The sequence below is a fragment of the Dermacentor silvarum genome, chromosome 4 (assembly GCF_013339745.2).
Source record: "Dermacentor silvarum isolate Dsil-2018 chromosome 4, BIME_Dsil_1.4, whole genome shotgun sequence".
Lineage (NCBI taxonomy): Eukaryota > Metazoa > Arthropoda > Arachnida > Ixodida > Ixodidae > Dermacentor > Dermacentor silvarum.
In genome coordinates this window covers 76,138,784-76,157,404 of record NC_051157.2, presented here as the reverse complement: position 1 = coordinate 76,157,404, position 18,621 = coordinate 76,138,784, and the positions used below count along the sequence as shown (strand labels likewise).

General features: G+C 42.1%; 4 protein-coding genes across 6 annotated transcripts in view; 1 reads left to right on the top strand and 3 right to left on the bottom strand.

The window, feature by feature from the left end:
• LOC119450269 (2-aminomuconic semialdehyde dehydrogenase) overlaps positions 1-2,245 on the top strand; it is a 58,397-nt gene extending 56,152 nt beyond the window's left edge. For all 3 annotated transcript variants that reach the window (XM_049665758.1, XM_049665757.1, XM_037713681.2), the window contains exon 11: positions 2,041-2,245. In XM_049665758.1, coding sequence (XP_049521715.1) covers positions 2,041-2,190 — 150 coding nt within the window. In that variant the 3' untranslated portion in view covers positions 2,191-2,245. The remainder of the gene's footprint in view (positions 1-2,040) is intronic.
• On the bottom strand, positions 993-4,184 carry LOC119450270 (uncharacterized). The gene has a single exon (XM_049665759.1). The coding sequence runs from the start codon at positions 4,128-4,130 to the stop codon at positions 2,412-2,414; it is 1,719 nt and encodes a 572-aa protein (XP_049521716.1). The 5' UTR covers positions 4,131-4,184; the 3' UTR covers positions 993-2,411.
• On the bottom strand, positions 4,184-5,684 carry LOC119448712 (ATPase family AAA domain-containing protein 5). Its single transcript, XM_037711935.2, has 2 exons — positions 5,466-5,684; positions 4,184-5,287 (listed from the first exon to the last, which is right to left on the bottom strand). The coding sequence occupies exons 1-2, from the start codon at positions 5,479-5,481 to the stop codon at positions 4,191-4,193; spliced, it is 1,113 nt and encodes a 370-aa protein (XP_037567863.1). The 5' UTR covers positions 5,482-5,684; the 3' UTR covers positions 4,184-4,190.
• Positions 5,685-6,840: 1,156 nt separating this feature from the next.
• On the bottom strand, positions 6,841-17,699 carry LOC119450271 (START domain-containing protein 10-like). The gene is made up of 6 exons (XM_037713683.2): positions 17,379-17,699; positions 17,132-17,279; positions 16,953-17,056; positions 16,594-16,711; positions 16,406-16,458; positions 6,841-16,310 (listed from the first exon to the last, which is right to left on the bottom strand). The coding sequence occupies exons 1-6, from the start codon at positions 17,532-17,534 to the stop codon at positions 16,086-16,088; spliced, it is 804 nt and encodes a 267-aa protein (XP_037569611.1). The 5' UTR covers positions 17,535-17,699; the 3' UTR covers positions 6,841-16,085.
• Between the last annotated feature and the right edge of the window lie 922 nt (positions 17,700-18,621).

The following is an 18,621-nucleotide window of genomic DNA, read 5'->3' as shown; positions in this document are numbered from 1 at the left end:
GTGAAGTGCAGGGGAGCCCTAGTCAACAATGCCGCAGCCGCCCTCTATTTGGTGTGCGTTTCGAATTCATCACATTAAAAGATGCTATGGTTAATGATTTGTTATGCACTCAAGGAATTGAGTTATGGCAGCTGTCTAATAAGGTAAAAAGAAATTTTGTCAGTACTTTTTTAAAGGGACACTAAAAAGAAAAAGAATTTAAACCGTGTTACTAAATTACTTTACTCCACTCTTAACATGAGGAGAGGTTCGTTAGGCCAGAAAAACATGGAAGAACACGAAAAAAATGCAACAGTGCAGGGAGTGTGGCCGACACCACCACACCACACACCAGCTCACCATGACGTCATCTATTTTGATGGTGCCTGCTCTGGCCTAGTTAATTTCTTATCGATAAAGATGGGCTGCCCATTGTATCCTAAAAGAACCAAACACTGAACTTGAGAAGTTGAGCCGGAATTGCCCAAATATGAAAAAAATAACTTGAGATCCATGAGGTCACACTGACGCTGGGGTTCCAGTGTGAAATTCAAAAATGGCACATAGGCCTTTTTTGTTTTAATAATCAACCTATCACCTCGAAATTAATGTAGTGTTCCGACAGAATACATTTTTCTTTGTACTATTCTACATTGGTTTATTGTTTCTCTTTAGCGTACCCTTAAATGGCTCTAAACAAATGTCGGGCTATAGGTTACACTTATGAAAAGCAGATTGTCACACAACCAAAAATAAAGTAGAAAATAGTTGTTTAATCATGGTGCAATTTTAGAATTCCTGAACCAGTCTTCTGCAACGCCATAATGACGGCTAACCCCAGACTAGCATGGCCTTCGTAATAAAATATAAGCGAAAGAAAGCTATGCTGTACTTGAGGATTAAATATGAGTTGGCAACTGGTATCTGTTTTAAGCACTAAATTAGTTTAGACTGGTGAAGCATTCTTTAAAATATATATATATTTTTTTTTAATTAATGAGATAATGAAGGCTAAACTTTTTTTTTTTTTTTAATTTTGAGCTGAAACCCTAGCACCAGTACATTAGTGTCAAGTCACAGATTTCAAAGTATTTCCTGGTATTCGGGCTGCTGCTGCTGAGTGACAGTCTTTTGAAGATTGCTAAGGAGGCAAGGCACATGTGCTTGTGACATGTGTTTGTAGAAGGTTTGTTTCATTTCCATTTGTCAGCTAATGTAATCCTTTTGCAAATTAAAGGATAAAAACATAATTTTCCTATTTTGAGATCTTCCATTGGCATCGTAAGCCCTAGAAACGTTTTAGATAGCAGACAGTCCTTTTAAGGTCAATATGTTTTAAACCTTACACACCGGGGGCCTGCGCCATGAGTGCGGTTGTGTCCATGAAGTTTCACTATTTCCACATATTTCATTCCTTTCTGAGCAGGAAAATTCCATAAAGGTTACAAGGCCGAGTGCTTGCTTACATTCAGATGCAATGCAACACATTTTTCGTAGGTAAACAGTAAGCAAGCGCCAACAGAAGGGTTACTAAAATTCATTGTCACAAGGAGCTGGTGATGGGATTTTCAATGTGGCATTGCTGTCAATATTTCATTTTTGCATCCTTTCTGGCATGACAAGCTTTCACACACAGCAAGACACCTGTTTGCCATTCTCATACCTTAATAAGTGCACAACTCCCAAACAAAACGGTCGTAGGAAATGGCAGATTTTGAAAAGGGAACGTGTCTTAATGTAGTACAATAAATTAAGTCCAAACTCAGTTACTTGGCCGGAGCAATCTTATATTTCCACATCTAGTAACAGCAAGTTGTCGTAGAAGACAGAATACATATTTACATGTCACAAAAGCCTGCACTAGTTCATCTCATGCACACTGAATTTTATGAAAACTATTACCTATGTACCAATACAGCATTTCACTCTACAGCATAAAAGAAGCTAAAATAACACATACTTGCTCAAAATTTGCCTATAGCTTCAGTGCTGTGCTGATGGTTTCAATGCATGCTTATAATATGAAATGCCCAAAGTCGTAACACCATATTGTTTTCCTAGGTTGGCACCATATGGTGCAACTGCTGGATGGTGCGTCACCTGCACATGCCATTTGGAGGGATGAAGATGTCTGGAGTTGGACGTGAAGGCACTGACGCCTCCAAAGAGTTCTACACTGAAGTGAAATCAGTCTGTCTAGACTACAGCTGAAGCACAGTGGCTGTTATAGATGTAGCACAACAATAAAAATGCAGGCTGGACATGGCACGATGCATTTATTTTAACAGTGTAAAAAGTCCTCCCATTAGCAAGACCCCATTAACTTATATAAAATAGCAGACAATGAATTCTTGTGACTGAAGTCACATCATGCATGCTTTAACCAACCAAAAAGGGGTTGTGGCATCCAAATGGAGTGTCCTTCCTCAGAACTATAGGCAGAAATTCTTGCATAAAGCCGCGATCAAGTGACTCGGCAAGAATATTCCTGCAGAATTGAGATAATGTAGAAACCTCTGTGCTCGTTTAGCCTTCAGTTTTTTTCGGCGCTTCTCACACTTGCAGATTACTTGCAGGGCATCAATGTAATCAGACACAGCACGTTTGTTCAGCACTGCACATGGAGGAATCCCAGAGTCTGTGATATGTTGGCGACATTTACTCCAAAACCTGTTTTCCTCTGCAATCTGATAAATGTTACACAGACTTGGAACAGAAGGGGAAATGACCAAGTTCAACTCTGGGACAGGACACGCTATGCCGTTGAGTATCTTCTCAAGCTTGGAAGTTGCCAGCTTCATAGAGCCCATCTTTATATAAGCTAAGGCATCAGTCACTGCAGAAGGCACAGTAAGCTCACCTACATCTACAGTTGGTGCTAAGGTCTTGCCATTCTGCCATGCTTCTACACTGTCAAAAGGTAGTACACTTGAAGTACTGTAGGCACATCTGCCAAGACAGCCAGAGAGGCAGTCTACAGTGCTAAAGGCATCAAACATACCAGCGAGCTCAAATAAACACTGCCTAATTAAGGAAGCTTGTGGATGCGCTTCCTCCTTGATGCAACTCTCTGGTAAAGGCTTGCATTCACGGGCATCGCTGCTTCCTTCATCAGAAAGCCAGCTAGAGTCGAAAGCATTATTGCTCTCCACTGCATTCACATCGTCATCAGAATCCACTTCCTGTGACATTGTTACAGGAATTGTGGACAATGGAAGAACATTAGTCAAACAGAGGTGAGTTATGTCCAAACCTAGCTCTTCAAACTTGCGCTGAGTGATTACACACGTATCCAGTACTTTCGAGTGAAGCAGCTTGTACAGGTCATCTCCAACTGGTACAGCGTCGGCATGGAAATTGTGCTCAGTATGTTGCCCCAGTATATACAGTGCAGTATCAAGCTGCAGCTGTAGTACACATTTCCTCACATCACAATGGTAGTATTGCAGCAAGAAACTGACACTATCACTGAATGGCAAATTCAGACCTTCAGATTTGAAGATGTGCAGAGCCAGCTTAGAAACTTCATCTGGCTTTGGATGAGCAAATTCAGCTACTGGACAGCCACTGGGAAGCTTCGTCCTGATCTGCATGAGATTCCTGGTGGCTGTGAAGATCACGGGCTTCTTAGTAATCGTCAGAACAGATTCCACAGCACTCCAGAAGCCATCGTCTTGTTCAAAAATGGTGTCAACATCATCAAATAATATGATTGTATGGCTCGAGAACGTCAATGTAGATGAATCCTGTCCTGATGACTTGACAGAAAATACTTTCTGTATTGAACTATCTCTGGGCAGTTCATCTACCTTTTGTTTCTTCACAGGCACCTTGGCTGGTTCAGGCGATGGCTGCTTCAGTGCAGGTTTTTTTGCTTCTGAAACCATGATAATGTCGTCATCATCTTCAGACAATGTGCACACTCTCTTTCCCTTTTTTTTTGTTTCAACAGCCTTTCCTTTTGTATCTTTGGTTCCAGAAACCTTTCCATGATTCATTTTTGAAACCACACTAACGAGCTCATCATTATCACCATCAGAAGCACCAGATGAAGGCACCTTCTTCAACGAGCCTTTGCTACCGTGGGAACAAGCACTGTTGCTTGCCAGAGGTCTTGGTCTCTTCTGAAACCATGATAATGTCGTCATCATCTTCAGACAATGTGCACACTCTCTTTCCCTTTTTTTTTGTTTCAACAGCCTTTCCTTTTGTTACTTTGGTTCCAAAGCCTTTCCATGTTTCATTTTTGAAACCACACTAACAAGCTCATCATTGTCACCATCAGAAGCACCAGATGAAGGCACCTTCTTCAATGAACCTTTGCTACCGTGGGAGCAACGCTGTTGCTTGCCAGAGGTCTTGGTCTCTTTTGCTGCAATCAAGTCCATGCCTTTCTTTAACGGTGGTGTTGCAAAGTATTCAAGTAATGTCCCTTTAGGACTTGTTTTAGTCGTGGGTTTGGAAGTGCTCGATGAAGCAGACAACTTCGGTGTCTGCTTTGCACCATTGTTTGCAGAAAAGTAGCTATCCAAAGGTCCCTTGCCAGACTTCTTAGCAGTGCTCTCACCAACCATCTTCGCTGGCTTTTCTTGGCTTTTTGCAGCAGCTCGCTCAAACATCTGCTGCAGAGGGCCGGTGCTTTTCGCCTTCTTTTGAACCTTCGCTTTGTCCGTGCTAGCGGTGGTGCTTGGTGCTGCAACAGCTGGAAACAACAGTCTGCTACCCTCCACATGATGGGACTGCGTAGCTTCGTGCAATTCGGTCAGGATTTTCTTGCCCGGTCTCTCGCTTGACGCATGAACTTCGAGCACCTTGAAGCCTAGTTCTTCCGCAAGGTAGTAAACAGAACTTGTTTTTCCAACACCAGGAGGACCCACAAGCAAGTAGCAATTACTCAGTCCCTCTGTAGAATCTTCGGAATCACTCAACGAATGTCGCGAGTTGGATCGCTCTGCATTTGAAGGCTTGTTTTTCCATTGCAACAGCCATGACCGCAGTTCGGCAATCGTCGCGTCGTTGCCGACGAAGGCGCACGATTTCGAAGGTTTGTACTTGTCCGTCCAAGCTTGGCTTCCCAAACGGCACTCTTTTTGCACTTTCACGAAGGTGTCCCCTTGTTTCGCGCCTTCACTTTTTCCGGCTGGTTTTGACGACGACATTGACAACTTCGCGCCTCGTTGGCGAGCCGGCCGGTGAACACTGGGTCCTTCGGATACTTCGCCATTCTGACTGCCCTTGCAATCGTCGGATGAAGCAACATCTCTTGGCTTTCTAGGCCGCAGCGATCTCACGCGATCGTTTCCGTTATCTGCGAAAAGCATACAGGACAGAAGTGAGGAGAGACACTCGAGTACGTGCGTACATGGCTACGTGAGAACTGTGCGAAAAAAATAAAAAACGGGACATAACCCGCAACATAAACGAGCAAATATGCACTAAGAAGCTCGGTTCTTTACCCTTATGTCGAGTATGTGATTCAGGCGTACCTTGTGTAGCCGGCATGGTAGGCTCGATTTTCTTTCCGTAGACGTAATGTGCACCATTAGGAAGCAGGTGGCCACAACAGGGCAGTTCGCTGTTGGAAATGCTACATTTCCAGTTTAATCACTGTCACGACCCATTCCAACACTTTCCCGCCACAACATCGCCGATCTCTACTCCCGGTCCCGCCATGTATCCCGCGCATAAACAAGCAGAAAGAAACAGGAAGAGTTCTGGATACGGATACGATTTGAGCAGCAGTCGTTAGCCGCTAGCCAACATCAACTCCAGCCATGCTCCAGCCAAGACGGGTCGAGACCGACGCCTCTGGGCCGACGCCTCTTGGCTACGGTGGCTTGTATGGGTGTTCTATGGCTAGACCACCGTATCTTGTCTGGGCACGTCTTCCTGACGAGACTACAACGAGACGGTCATTTGAAGTTTAGCCACTGTAAAATGTGTACCATAAGTTTGTCCAGTACGAGACTGTGTTGGTCCTGTTCCGATTGAAAACCACTGAAAACATACATAGCAACAGATTGAATCGTGGCTAGCCGTGATCCGTCACTGGCGTCGCTTTAAACAGTCAGCGGACGTAAACAAGCCCTCAAGAACTTTGGAAATACTGCTGTCGTAGTTTTCGGGTACGACATTCGATGCTCGAAAAGCAGTGAAAACGCCGACCTAGAACACGTACGACAGGTTGCTGATAGCGGCAAAGATTTCACGTTACCAGACTTGGCCACAAGCTCTGCAGTGAAATTTCTGATAAGCTTTGCATCTCGACTGCACAACGTACGAATCCACCCTTGCGCTCCTCGTAGCGATTCTTTTGGCACCCATTTTAACTATCAAGAACTTAAACTATAGTTCAACTCTAGTTTCACCAACTAAATATGTAGTGGTGCCCCATGAGCTTTTTTAAAGACGCCTTATGCGAAAGTGCTAATGAATTTGATATAGTAGTGCAAGAATGTCCAATTCACTTCCGTTTCTATGCTTTTTAGGACGCTATCAAGTGCCATAATCACTCATTTCAGCGCCTCCTAGCAGTTTGAGGCATTCTAATATAAGATTTATAGGCAATTAATTGCCCTTCCTTCTGACAGTTTATCTGCGCCACAGTACTTCTTCCTCCTAAACATCCTTCAGGTTTCAACACTATACTATAAACATAGGCAGTTCAAATGAGTGCATGATACGTACCTGCACAATCATTAATATTCAGACTTTAAAGTTTCAAACGTGGCCGACTGGTAACTGTCAACACAAATACACTATCAGCGCTGCTGTTTGCAATGCTTTGCAGGAAAAAAAAGGAGGGACTGCTCCTTAGCTCATGTCTCGCCAGCATTAGGAAGTGCAAGAATGTGATGACCATTTGGCAGGGTGATCTTTTTATTTGCATCATATTACAGTACACAGAGATAAATTAAACACTTTATAATTGTGTCAAGGAACAAGTACGTAAAGATGGCTGCACAATGCAGGTCTCAAAATTGAGGCTGTCGGATGATGTGCTACCCAACTATCATCACAGACACTTGAAGGAATGTCCGCAAAATGTTGCATTGACAGTGAGCATGTGCTGTACAGAAGCACACACAATGCATGGAAACTGCTATAACTTTATGTTGCGTAAACAAGCTGCAAGTGGCTAAGTGGAAGCCCATAAGATTGTGTCCTAGGCTAAGGAAATATGGCCAAGTGATAAGTACAAAACACTTGGGACAACACACGCAATGAGCACAAAGGAGTGCCGACTGCAGCTTTGCATAGCACAGTAGAACTCTGTTACAGGGAACCTGCACATATTGTTCAAGTGCATGCCAATTTGGACAAGCACTTTACATGTACTGACAGTATGAAGAAAGAAATATGAGGTAGAGAAAATTGTCCTTTAAGAGTACTTATGTATGGTCCAACCAGAAATGTAAGGGTAACTAAGCCAAAACTTTTTTTCAGATATTCAATGAAAAAGGCTTGTCAAGTGTCTTCATATTCTTGTGCTTAAAACCAACTGCAATATTTTTTTTATTTTATTTTTGGCAAGAAAGGCTTGCATCAAGGCAAAATGCTTAATTTGTATTGTATACGCGCTGTAAAGGCCTGCGCTGTGTGCACAACCTAAAATGCTGAGTTTCAGATATCAATATGAGACAGCCTCACAAAATTTTGCATTTAATATACAAGTGGCTACATCATGAAAACTTTGCAAAATTGAACATTTCTTATTATGAAACTCAAGACAAAAACGCTGCCATTTGTAAAAAATAATGGGACTTAGAGAATCAGCAGGGCACCAGGGCATGACTTCCAAGATTAACCAGCATCCATAGCACGCTGATCTCAGAGGTTGAGTCATTTCTGCTAACCACCTGACCTACAGGTTGCCAAGATTGCTTTTAGTATCAGAATTATCATTTATAACCAATTTATACAAAGTGAAATTCTGTTGCAGTTTGCCTTTAACATACGAACTGAACTCCACTCTCTATTCACACCTTCCATTATATGACAGCTACTAGAAAGCAGAAATGGCCTGTCTATTCGATAATCACGTATCTATAAACCAAGTTTCTGTCAATCTATATGAACTTCACCTAGCACTGATATTAAGCACTTATTTTTCATTTTTGGCCTCAAGATGCAACTACAGTCAGGTACCAAATCCTGTGACCTTGCTCTCGGCAGAAGGGCCACTCAATAATTGAGCATGGTGAACATCATGTCTAGGTCCACGAAAATTCACTGTAACAGGGTTCTGTTGCACTGTTCTCACTAGAGTGCAGAAAACCACACATCAAGAGACTAGACTTAGAAGAGAATGTGCGCAGCTGTGTCCTATGGCCAAGAGACATAGAAGTGCAAAAAAACAACTTAGCTATATAGCTTTGGCATGTAAGCTAGGAAAAGACTAAATACAAAGCTACATATACTGCCAGGTTTGTTAGTGTTGCCTAATGCAATGCACATTAAGACTATGTGAATCCTAGCGCAAGCATGTTCATTTTCACTACTGCTATGTTTAACGCCTAGTCGTGCATGCACAAAACAGAAGTGATGCATGAAACAACAGGCAACTATCTATAAACAACACAAGAGACAGTTGTGATGCTTAACAACCAATGCACATATACACTGAAAATAAAATGTGGAGGTATGGTACACATAAACTTCCACAACTGTATACCGCTCCATTACTAAACTCCTCAATACAATAACACCCCTAGACGTCCACACACCTCTGTCATTCAGCATCAAATGTTATTTTCCAGCTCATGCATGCATAACACCAATTTTTTAACAGATTGATCAGGGTATCAAAGGCACAAAGTGACAAAATGAAGCAACATTGTTAAGATATTTTTTATTTTCCTGCTTATACTATTAAGACCTGTCAGAAGCACAACAGTTGCTGTTGGCTGTGTAAAATTTGCACCTTCTAGTACCACAGGGCCACAGCCAAAAGCACATATAACTTTACAGTGCTCTTTCATAACATAAACAAGCAGGAATTCAACAACAGTTTATGTTAACAAGGGCCACATCCTGGGAAATGTGTAAGGTGAAAGCCCACTGGCAGTTATTCACACACTTTACAAATTGTATTCAACAACGCCCGATTGAACAGAGGGCATTTGTAGCATGAAATGTGTTCTGAACCACCAACGACGACACTGAAATAAATGCGCACTGAACTAATCATCAGCCCACCTCTCAATGTATCGCATCTGTCACAATTCCAAATGTCCAGATAATTTTTATTGGTTCAAACATATATGCAAAGAGCCAAAAAAATACTACTGAATGTCTTTTATTTCAGGAAAGGGCTTTAAACAATACTTTAAAAATAAACAGTTTGCTTACCCAAAGTACTAATCAAAACTTCACTGCAGAGCTGCAAAGCTTTAAGGTTAGCTGAGGCATGTTCTTTGCACTAAAATAGAGTCATACTATCACTTTGATTAACGCCCGTATAACTTATGCCTGAACTAACTTAGGCACAATGAAGCCGAACTTGCGTTTGCAGGCCTTAGTATGGACGAGCCCAGCTAGTCCTCAGTAGGAGCGGTATGTATTTGAACGACTAGCCTGGAGTTCTCGGTAGAGAAAGAGTTAAGCAACCCAGATACTGCATGCTGTGCTACCACCAAAAAGTTAATATCGAAAGTATTGTAAAGAGGAAGTAAAAAAAAAAGTGAAATAATATAAAACACATAGTTTGTCTAAATGTCTTTTAAGAGAGTACTATGACAGTGCCCTGCTGCGTTTTTCAAGGGGCATGCCGACCAACAAGCTGCTCCTTTGTTTTACCCATGAGCACCTACGGCACCTTTGTTTCAAATGGTTCAGTTGATGGCTAAAGAACATTCCAGCCAGCAAAAACCATTGGCATCTTCTCACTACAATATTTAATATTTTGGTAAAAGCAAACATAATACAAAATTTTATGTTTTAAATAGTTATAGGCGAAGAAATGTCAGAACAGTGAGCTACAGAATGGCTTCTTCAGCACACAATAACACTTCAGTGCATTAAATCAGTCCAACTAATACAGCTGCTGCCAAATGACTCATTACCATAATATGCCACACGTATAATATGAGCATTCTTTTTGAGATCATGATAAGCAAAATCTGCTGCACGTATTACATTCAAATTCAAAAGACCATCAGTCAGTACCAATTAGTGTCAATTCCTTTGTCAATAACTACCCATGAGAAGTACTAGACAGGCCAAAGTCAAAGGACAGCACAATTCGCTATGTCTATTAACTTATGTGCTCAGAGTGCAAGAAAAACTAATGTTCCAAAAGTAACACGTCCCTGGCAATACAACATGCCAGTAACACTGTTTATTTTTTAATTATTAGTATTACTTTTATCCTTCCCATCATGCTGGTAGATTGGCTGGCATATACACCCTTCTAATTCGCAAGTGCACCCCATTTGCCTAATAGCAACAGCTCCCATTGTTAAAGTGCAACATGCTAATTATGCCGGCCAGTGCATGTCCATGGCTTGCTGTTTCAACATGAAGATCGCAACTACATTTTTCATCTCATAAAATGCAAACAATGCAGTGACTGCAAAACTGTCTACACCATCATTAGCTTAGAAAACTTCCTTGCAGAAAAGCTAGCTTTAGAATTAGGAAAAAGAGTGTAGTACATTCATGCTTATGTCATATAACAGGGATTTTTAAGGTAAATTGTAAATCTGCAAGCTACGAGGTTTGTGTGCAAAAAAAAAAAAAAATAAAAGACAGTAAATCCCAGCTCGCAAGGTGACTGACAAACAGCCATAGCACCACTGTATAAGCTCTAATTTCAGAGGCAGGGGCAGTAAATACACAAAGCAAAGTCAAGTAAACCACAATGTGTCACTTAAGCGTCCACTAGAAATCTGCAGCATGGCTGCTGCCAGCAGATGCTACTTCCTTCTGTTGGTGTAAAACAAAGAAATGACAGCAAAGCAAGAATACATTTTGAAGTTGGCCACTTTTATACTAACACCAACGTAATGCCACCAAATGCAAACTGCCGTGGTCATTATCCATTCAATGTTCTTGGATATTTATGTCTGCAAGAGGGAGTGTTAGCCAGTGCCACCCACAGCCACGGCAAAAGATGTGGACCAAAATCGAGCCCCTCGATCCCCCTTATTCTTCTTACTCAGGTCAGACTATTTTTATGAAACAGTTCAGAAATGCCCTTTCGACTCCGACGTTTAAAAGAGCCCAGCACTTTCAAGAAGGCAGTACCCATGGACTGAACAAAAACTGAAATGGTCTATGTAAGAGGGGAAAGTTCATGTGCCACACTGCCAACCCAGGCACTGCAAACATCAGAGATGACCAGCTTGTTGCAACTTTCCTCCACACCGCTCAGATAGTTTCTTGAAAAATGCATGCTGAACCGGTTCCTTGATAGCACTACTAAATTACTTCCACAATTGAAGGACTCCGAACGCTGCCTCTCTCGACTGGACGAGGTGGAGAACAGGACAACGAAAAGGGAAATAAAATCACAATCCAACACACTGGATGTCAAATTGCTCACTGTCCATACATGCTTCCTTCCCGATTCAATTTTCTCAGTTCCCCTGTAACAGACCAGGAAGGGCTAAAGTAGCGAAAATAAACTAACAAGAGTAAAGGTGCACAAAAATACAAGGACACCCAAGCACTTCTTATGAGTTGTGAATGCGAAAGCATTAATGTCCAATTGAATGCCACTCAGTGGTGGTCCTCATGGGCAAGCGAGTGCGTTGAGACACTTGGCGCGTTTTGATTTGGCCTTACCGAGGCACAGTTAGAATGCAGGCTTTCGAGAGTGAGGATGACGTGGTGTCGCGTCAATGAACTCTCCCCTCATGCAATACCACGGCAGCAGGTGTACCCTTTTGCCCGCTCTGCTTTGTCGAGGCTAGAGCCAGCAAGCCCGAGCCAGTGTCGCAGCTAATGGGAATGCGCTCGTTACGTGGCATCACAGCCAATGGGAAGTTTCGCCTGGTAAAATGCCGCCAGCCTTTTCGCTCAATGGGCCATCTGTACACTTTCACATCAAGTCAAAGCTATACAACCTTCATGCATTCCGAGTATTAAAATATTTTCCTCAGCACCAGGACTACATGGCTCAGACAGTGAAAGCCATGTGCATCTCTTCATGTACATTTTCCATATGAGCCCTGTAAATTTTCATGCAGACCCCCCACTGTATAGTCAACCAATTACCGTGTGTACAGTACAGTGAAAGACGAAAAGCAAGAGAACAATTCTTTTTCCTGAGAGCTAGCAGAGCTTATGCAAATCGCTTGGTGCAAGACATATGCTGCCCTCATGTACTGAAGAGACCCTTAAAAATGTGACACACATGATCAATCCAATAGAAAACAAACATGGCTGAATTCAGGGTACAAAGTGGCAGGCATGCAAAACACGGACATAATGAGAAGTTTAATAGAAGTCACTATATGTCTTTCTGAAGGTTGTACAGCATGCCTGCCTTTCCGTACCATGAATCTTTACCAACTTACACAGCTTTCTGTTGTTACAAATATGGCTGAAGAAGCATGGTACCATGTCCCATTATTTTGTTTTGGCATTTGTATGCACCAAAGATTACTACCCCAAATGTTAATGGCAATCAAACCTCGCTGGATGCCCAAAGTGCGAAAGAATGTTAGTACACTGCAATGGGAATGAATGAGGTATTATCTCCCACCACCATAGCAGGAGTGCCACATCTCATGAGGAGAGTTCATTTGCACCCCACGCTTTGGAACTTGGAGCCTTGATGCTGCAAAAAGCACCTGCCGTGTGTTACACCCGACTTAAGTCAAAGGTCACCAGAACTAAACAACACACCAGTCTTATGCAGAGCAAACAGTGCAAATAACTACAGGACAAACCGTATCAAAAGTTATAATGTCTCGGGACGTGTCTGCCAAGGTTTGATATGTGAAACATAACTTACAGTAGACAGGCTTTCCCAAGCGCTTCCATGCCACTTTGCATGCAACAAAATCTGTTACGAGGTCCTACTGTGAAGCTACTGTAGCAGGCCTGATGCTTTGAAACTCTATCACTGTCTTTTTCAACCTCTGGGCTTTATACCACAAAGAAGGAGCCCAAGTGTAGAACCTGACAAGAGGTCTGGTAACATGAACAGCGGCTTCAAAGCTCTTGCAAAAGAATGAAGACTGTATCCATATATATAAAAAAATATCAGCCTTTCTTTGTGAACTTCAAAGGGCTTCCAGACTAATGGGTAAGGAAACTTATCTCCATAAAACAAGCTCAGAAACTGTGCTTTTGCTGAACAAAGCGTTTGGCATCAAGGTTATAAGTTAGGAGACAAGAGGAACTTTATCAATCTCAGAAGTGGCAATAAATATAATAAAGAGAACTTATATAAAAAGTAAAGGTGCAAAAGGTTTAAAACGTACAGGGACATAAAAGTGCACATGAAAATCAGCACAACCTGAAACTGAATGGTCAATTCATATCTGTAGTGCATGCAGTTTTGTTTTGCATGTTCCAACTGAATCTTCACAGTCTACGCAAACTGAATGACAGAAAACAGATTACTATACATTTTTTATTATGGCATGAAAAACAGACACCAAGCACAGAATACAACAGACACACTCTGTGTGGTGTCTGTTTCTCGCACTGCAAAAAAAAAAATGTATATTTAACCATACAAACTTGTCCAGCAACAAGCCCTTCTGAAAAAATAGATTGCTTGGTTTTAACTTGAATAAGTTAGCATCTGAGAGTAAGCAGCAGATGGATGACAGAAACTCAATTCTTTGGCTCCAGCTTGACTAAGAAGGCAAAACAAAAAGTACAGCATAAAAAAATGCATTATTAGTACTAGGTACATAGCAGTTCTTACTGTTTCTATGGACTGCCAGGAGGCAAACAAATGTTTACCATGAAGCTCATAGTGGCACCCTTACAAAACACCTATGGAAGACACAAGAGATGCATTGCATCCAAGTGTCAAGCCTAATAAAAAAATGTTATCCCAAATTTATAGCAAGATTTCTTGTTGAACTGATAATAAACTGAAAGCTGTACTAGCGCCAAGACGAGAGCAACTCTAGCTTTAATTCTGTGTAAGCTCATACCTGCATGTAACACATGCTTGGCTGTTCTCGACAGGAAATGTCTACTCTGCGCTTCAACAATTCAGGCTAAGTGTACAAACTATAAGAAGAGTCATAAAAGCAAAAAAAAATCATCTAGTTGACAGTTGTGTGACGCTGCAAAGGAAATGAAAGCAACCTACAAAGAAAGGCATTCCTTTTTAGTGCCAGTGCTACTGTCAGATTGATGACAATTTTGCCCCCCTCTCATGAAACCTTCCTCCAATTGCAGATTTCCACAGAACTGATTTGCAATGTACGGAATCATTATTGAGTAGCAATGCACCACGTTTTACTGCTGCTCTCTGACAATTTGTGATGTCACTGCACTACCCCACTTTAGCTATGGTGCCTTGTTCATTTTTGCCAAAACCAACAGCAGCTTCCTGGTTACTGCAAACAAGCAAAGTGGATAAGAAAAACCAAAAAACTTGCACTAAATTAAACACTAAATGCATGAAAGAGCAAATGTTCAGCTACCTGACAGTAGCACGAAATTACAAAGGAAACCCGTACGGGTTTCTGATAAAGCTTTGCAGTCGAAGAAAAATTTGTCCTCCGAGTTTAGACCAGTACAAATTTTTCCTCAACACGGAGCTTTCTTTCCAAGAAACCCGTATGGGTTTCTTTTGTAATTTCGTGCTGCTGTCAGGTGGATGACAATTTGCCCTTTCATGAACCTCCCTGCCCTTTGCGAGTCTCCGCAGAACTCAGTGTCTGCTGCTGAAGTGTGAGCAAAATTAATCTTTTCCTGCCTTAGCTTCTGCTTGTAGGTAATCAATCTTTTGGTTTTTAATGACTCTTGCTGAATAATGCAGTGTATCATGGGATTCCCTTGTATCGCAATGTGCTGCACATATTTAAAATGTCATTTAATTAACGTGCATGCTTTCTTGAATAGCCTGCAAGTTACTAGGGCGTGCTTTGCATCAGAGTAACCTTGCAGTGCAGAGTAGGGGTAGCCAAACAGAGGCTTTAGAACAAAAAAAAATATATATATACAATTCAATAAAGAAATGCAGTCAACATGGACAGTGGAGATGTTATCATTGGACTAACTTGTTCTATTGCAGCCAATTTGTACTCACGCAGACTTCTACCTCTGCTCTGCTATGGAACACCACACTAATAAAAATAATACACCCCTTAAGGTGCAATTTTGTCACACAAAAATAATTATCTCCAATCTTGCATGCATTTTTTTTTTTATGCTGCAGGCCCAGTATACTTTCCTGTCAAGAATGGCAGATGCATCTTAAGAATACCACAGTATTACTGACATTAAAATGCAAACATACCCAGCTAATGCTAGTGTCCATGTTAATGGCAGTGATGTGATCTAGAGAAATGACCATACAGATTTAGTGAATAGGCTGATCACACATCACTTAACCTGTAGCTTCGGACGGAAAGGAATATGAACATTCATAGGCCTTGCCTGCAGGCACAGAGAAAAAAGGACGAAAAATAAAATTCACTTCGGAAAGTAGGTTAGATGTCATCACCGGTGCTGGTAAAAGACAAAACTATGCAATAGCACACCTTGCAGCAAACAAACTTGGCCTTGACAATTGACCCACCGGCAAGAAGCAGCTCAAGCCTCTAGGATAAACAGTTTTTTGCCACTCAGCGTTCTGCTGAATGGCAGAATCTATGTAATTTCGATACAATAATGTTTTCACCGAAAGAGTTCCAACACGTTCAGTAAGTGCGCACAAAAGGGCCGACTAATGTTATCTTTGGCTTATGTCAACAGTGACTTTTCATGAGCAGCTTCTTGGCTTTCAGAAAGCTGAACTACATAAACAGGAACCAGGTTGGCTATAGCTTTCAGTATTGCTTTGGTGTTACACTATCAGTTTGCTGCTCACTTCTGCATAACTGGAGACAAGCACAGCCCTTGATTAGACACAGACCATTGCTCAGTAAACAGTACCAAACCCAATCCACAGCCTCCCTTGAGCACAACTACATGTTGTCATCGTCCTCGAAGCCACAAATCTCTTGCTCTTCAACGAGACTTTCATCCAGGATGTCCTCCTGCAATTCCTGATGCCCTGTACTCACACAGCGTGACACATCCAGTCTTGGCAAGCTTATCTGTTCTGGGTGGAGCCAAGGCTTGTAGCTGGGCTGGTGAGCTTTCTTCCAGTCATTGTATTCCAGGCAAGCCTTTCGCAACTTCTTTGCCATCTACAAAGTTAAAATGGCAGCACAATCACGCTTGTCCTTGTTTCAACATACTTGATGCTACTGCTGAAACAAGGAGAGAATTGCAATTTACTTACATTTGGAGCAAAAATTTGGGTGAGCTTGTTCACAAAGCATGCCGGGAGTGAACCTGTACAATGAACATTTCCACACTTTTACAACCCAACGAAGAGCAACGTTACAACAAAATAAAAATTATGTAACGACTTCAAGCTGTGGCTGGATGATTTGTCGTTGGCCACTTATAATATCGCTCCATGTTTACCTTTGGGATCACACTGCGTTACGTAGGTCAGCTTAGAACCACAACTTCCGTCTGGCTGAACAATAAGTCCGGTCAAGTAGGAAACGGCTCGTACGAAACCCTTCTTTGGTGGTGCAGACTGAAATAAGCAAACAGTTATTAAATATGTATTACTACATACATACTACGGTGGCTCGAATACGAGGAACGAAACCTCTGCGAAAACCCATCCACTTAGTTTTCATGGAAGTCTGTACTTAACTGGCAGATTCCCACGAAAGTAGCGGTTGTGAGAGTCAAATGAAGTGACAGTAGTTGGAACACATATATCCTTCGCCATAAGTTGTTTCTGCCTAAAGTGTCTTGCAACCCATGCTCACCTCGTGAAACACTGAATGGTTTATTATGAGGCATTCTTTCTCCGTTTGTAGCCAGGATCTTTGGAGGACGAAGTCCCTGTTTTTGAAAGGCGGTGGAGACCGAACTACGAAAGAAACACGGAATCAGTCATAGACAACGAAGTACGACAGACATTTTATCAAGTAGCCTGCCCCATCACCTGCGTAATATCCAACGTCGTTGTTAGGATTCAAGAATCCGATGTCGTAGCTTTCCAGCACGTACACATCCCACTTTTTCCGATACAGTGGATCCATTAAAACGTCAAACAGTAAAGCCGGACTGACATCCTTGTACACGGTGTGCAGCTGAAAAGACACCATCATGGACAGTACTTTCCTCGTCATGACAGCAATAAAACTTAAGCCGTGAATTGCCGCATGCTACTTCGGCCTAATCCCCCCTACCTTTATCATCTTGAATTCAGTTTGCTGCGTCGATTTAGTCCACACGGTGGTATCTTTCTTCTTGTACTCGACTTTCCAGCCGTCGTGCTTGTCGGCCAGTGCTTTCAAGCGCTCGAAATCTCGATCATCTGCAATACGAACTTCGCCTACATCCATCGTGATAGCTGTGGTCCTCCGTTAACGCTTATCGCAGTTAAGGCTGTTAAGGCAGTACAAGAGAACAGAGATTCGCCCGGCTCATCCGTGCTCGGTTCTTAGTTGCGGAATGCCGACGTTGGTTGCAGCCATTGTTCGATGCCGATGCCGATTAGATTTGTGCAGAGTTGCGTACGTAGGGGGGGCGTGTACAGTGCCATAGCCTCCTATATAATCTATATATAGGAGTCCAGAACGTCGGCAAGAATGAGTACCACTCGTTAAACAATGACAAAGGGAGTAGCGCCGCTTCCAGTCATAATAAGTTTCGCGCACGTTATCTATACACATCTGTCCAAATGGCAGGAAAACTTACGCCCACTCTATCGCCGACGTATCAAGAATAAGTGAATGGACTCACACTTGAATATATGCGCACTGTATACACACAATAAATGACGGACTACACCTATGGCGCACCAATGGTCGAAGCTGAATGTTTCGTGATGGTCCACAAGAGTAAGCAAGTTACTAGCTGTAATATATATTTGCTACAAGGTATTACAATGTACAAAACAGCTACGTTTCAAGCCTTGTGCGCAGCAAGAAAAAATCTATCGGATTCGGAACTGAGCACACCCGCGAATGATTAGGCAGAAAATAATCAGATAGTGGCCACACCGAGGAACTTCACTGAGTCAGAAACTGACAAGCCACTGCTTCAAAATATTTGCCGAATAAAGAACAAAGAGCAAGGGCGTGTACAGTGCCATAGCCTCCTATATAATCTATATATAGGAGGCTATGACAGTGCAAACGTGGTGCACGTTGGCGCGTTGAACGGAAGTAAACATGTTGCTGCCGGCCGTGTGCCTGAAACAACGTTATCATCCAGAAACATAGGCGGTTTTTTTTAGAATCGTACTAGCGCTTCCTTTTAGCGAACAAATTTATCATCTGTTGGCGTCAAAACAGTGCACACTGCGGAAGCTGAGAAAACGTTCAATTTTCGAATAGTTGGACCGTAGCCGCAAAAACCATATTTTTCGCATAGACTAGTATACAGACTGCGCAAATATTCTTTTTTTTCTTTTTCTAGATCGTACGG

Excerpts from the sequence above, each read along its gene's own strand:
- LOC119450270 (XM_049665759.1), bottom strand. The coding sequence starts at position 4,130 with ATGATGACGACATTATCATGGTTTCAGAAGAGACCAAGACCTCTGGCA.
- LOC119450271 (XM_037713683.2), bottom strand. The coding sequence starts at position 17,534 with ATGGATGTAGGCGAAGTTCGTATTGCAGATGATCGAGATTTCGAGCGC. Across the intron at positions 17,057-17,131 it reads CGACGTTGGATATTACGCAG|TTCGGTCTCCACCGCCTTTC; the intron begins GTGATGGGGCAG and ends TTTCTTTCGTAG. Across the intron at positions 16,712-16,952 it reads ACCATTCAGTGTTTCACGAG|TCTGCACCACCAAAGAAGGG; the intron begins GTGAGCATGGGT and ends TGCTTATTTCAG.